We start from the raw sequence: 2981 nt of genomic DNA on the forward strand, positions 1-2981 counted from the left end.
GGAGTGGTGCGTAGTCATCTAAAACAGCTGGATCTTGAAAGAGAAACATCACAAAAAATATTATTAGCACTTAAAAAATTAAACCCACTATAAAACGTCCAAATTAAGACTAGCCCCACCTCATTCATCAATTGCTAACAACTGTTTGCAGACAACAATCATGCAACCCCATCTTCTTCTTCTTCTTCTTCATAATATATGCAAGCAACTAAACAAAAAATCCAAAATCTTCATCAATTTTCAGCACCATGATTAAATAAAACCAAATCACACAAACATGCACTACAAAAAACAATAATTTAAAAGAAGAATCTGGATGCCCTCCTTACTATTCCAACAAAATTATACAGTTGATAATAATACAATTGATGCCGGTTGTTCTACACCACTTCTTTTTTCAGTGTACAGATTCCAACCCCTTTTTTTCTTTTCACCCTAATTTCATAGGATCCTTTATTGCAACCCCAAATTTACAGATCTAAAATCTATTTTCCTATTACTATAAATTGCAATAACCAAACAACAATTTGCCTTTATAAAAATACTGTATAATTTAAAAAAGAACTGGCCCCCACCAACACGTTCCTTAATCATCCGCTGACTGCTCGTGATTTTCCTTTTTTACCCTCGACTCGATCCCGTAATACCCAACGTACCACTTCACGAATTTCCTTAAACCGGCGGCGAGATCCGTCGTCGGCTTGTACCCGAAATCCCTAAACGCCTGGCTCACGTTAGCATGCGTGAACGGAACGTCGCCGTTTCGCGGCATTTTGATCACGCGCTTCTTAGCCCTGACGCCTAAGTAGCTTTCCAAAATCCCAACCAATTTCCCCACCGTCACCGGCGCCGTGTTCCCCAAATTGTACACCCTCAGCTGCGCCGCCGCCCGCTTCTTCCCGCCGCTGCCGGTGCTCTTCTCTGCCGTGTCGAGCGCCCCCACGCAGCCGCGGACGATGTCGTCGATGTACGTGAAGTCACGCGCGACCTCCTTGTCCCCTTCGTGCGTGACATACACGTTTATGTCCTTGCCGTGGAGGATATCTTTGGTGAAGAAAAAGTACGCCATGTCGGGCCGGCCCCACGGTCCGTAGACCGTGAAGAACCGGAGGCCGGTGATGGATAGACCGTAGATGTGGTTGTATGTGTGGGCGATTGCCTCTCCGGCTTTTTTAGTGGCCGCGTAGAGGCTAGCCGGCCGGTCGGTCCGGTCCGACTCAGAAAAGGGGACTTGGGTGTTGAGGCCGTAGACCGAGCTGGAGGAAGCCCAGACTACGGCCGGTTGGGGGTCGGCGGATTTGGCCACCTCGAGTAGGGAGACGAATCCGGCGACATTGGAGGCCACGTAGGAGAGAGGATTTTGCATGGCGTAGCGGACCCCGGCTTGGGCGGCGAGGTGGAGGATGTGGGTGAACGGGACGATGTCGAAGAGCTTGTGGAGAAGCTCGGCGTCATTGATGTCGCCCTCCACAATAAACACCTGATTATATCAACAAATTCAAACTTGCTGACTTTTTATATAAGATTGCAAAATGAATAGTCTCAATTTCATCAAATTGGAATTAAAATAGTGTACATAAAATTGAATACTCTACTAAATAAATTATACTACTTATTTATATACTCCTCAAGATGAAGAATTAAATTAGTAAACTTCAATTAGATATGGATGATAGTATATTATAAAAATGCAAAATAGAATTAGTATAATAATTGGAAATTGACCTGGTGGGATTGGAGGAGTTGTTGGCGGGCACGTTTAAGTGAGGGATCGTAGTAAGAGTTGAAGTTGTCGAGGCCGAGAACGCCGTCGCCGCGCTTCTTCAAGGCGAGGGAGCAGTGGGAGCCGACGAAGCCGGCGGCGCCGGTGACGAGGACGGAGAAGCCGTTGGGGCGGCGGGGGGTGGAGGAGCGGCGGACCTGCTTCTCCCAGGCGGCGCCGGCGCCGTAGAAGGCGGAGGAGAGGAGGCTGTTGGAGGTGTGGAGGGCGGCGTGGTTAGAGGAGGGGGAGAGGGGAGGGTAGTTGAGGGTGAAGAAGAAGATGAGGAGGAGAGCCACCAGTAGAGTCACCCGGAAGAGGAGCTTTGACGATGCTTGGAGGAGCTTCGTGCTGTTCACGCGCCGTATGTAGCTGTTGTACCGCTCTAGCTTCGTTGTCTTGCTCGTGTCGCCGCCGCCGCCGCCGCTGCTTCCGTACTGCATTGCTGCTTGTTTGTTTTGTTGATATGAATATGTTTTGTTTGTTGGATTTTTGAGGGGTGGGAGTGGATTCGTTTTTATGTGAACCCTGAGGAGGGAAGTGTTTGGAGGCTTGGATTATAAAGAAGATTAGATTGGGTGGTGTGTAGCAGTGTAGTATAGGGGTGGGTGTGAAGGGAGTGCAAATTTTATAATGATGTTTAAATGGTTTATGTATGTTTTTTTAAATGCGATTTAGATATTTTATTTTTCTCCAACATTTATGACAACCTCAATTTTCCTCTAAGGAGTAGGGTGGGTACTAGTTAATTCACCTGTATACATATATACTATTTTGCAATGAAATGTTGGAGTATTATTTTTTGTTTTGATTTATAGTACTACTCCTACTAAACAATGAACAATTTGGGGGATACTTTCACCAAAAGAAAACATGGTAGTTCAATTAAGAAGAGATGTGGACAAAAAATCAATTTGTTATTGTCAAATATGAACAATCTCTTCAAATTATGGCATCTCCTCAACTATTGTGTTACCCATTAGTAAGAGAGTATACTGTAGTTTAGGTTATCTAAATTCTAAAGTGAAATATATAAGTAGAGTAGAGTTTAGTTGGATGCCACTTTCTTTTTAGGTATTTGAAGATAGGGGGGGGGGGGGGGGGGGGAGGGGGGAATGCTGGAAATGGCCCCTTATCTCAATATATATTATGAAAATGGCCCTTGGCATTTAATGTCACTAAGACTTTATGCCAGCTATCAAAATTGCGGTGCTCATTTTAA

General features: G+C 45.2%; 1 protein-coding gene across 1 annotated transcript; it reads right to left on the reverse strand.

The window, feature by feature from the left end:
* Positions 1-298: 298 nt before the first annotated feature.
* On the reverse strand, positions 299-2377 carry LOC121799841 (UDP-glucuronate 4-epimerase 6-like). Its single transcript, XM_042199344.1, has 2 exons — positions 1726-2377; positions 299-1480 (listed from the first exon to the last, which is right to left on the reverse strand). Exons 1-2 carry the CDS (start codon positions 2200-2202, stop codon positions 587-589), a joined length of 1371 nt encoding a protein of 456 aa, XP_042055278.1. The 5' UTR covers positions 2203-2377; the 3' UTR covers positions 299-586.
* Between the last annotated feature and the right edge of the window lie 604 nt (positions 2378-2981).

Source organism: Salvia splendens, chromosome 4 (genome assembly GCF_004379255.2).
Source record: "Salvia splendens isolate huo1 chromosome 4, SspV2, whole genome shotgun sequence".
In the NCBI taxonomy this organism is placed as follows: Eukaryota; Viridiplantae; Streptophyta; class Magnoliopsida; order Lamiales; family Lamiaceae; genus Salvia; species Salvia splendens.

What these genes read in the sequence shown, in the direction of transcription:
- LOC121799841 (XM_042199344.1), bottom strand. Translation starts at nt 2,202, where the DNA reads ATGCAGTACGGAAGCAGCGGCGGCGGCGGCGGCGACACGAGCAAGACA. An exon ending in AACTCCTCCAATCCCACCAG is followed by an intron (nt 1,481 to 1,725) that starts GTCAATTTCCAA and finishes TGATATAATCAG; the next exon opens with GTGTTTATTGTGGAGGGCGA.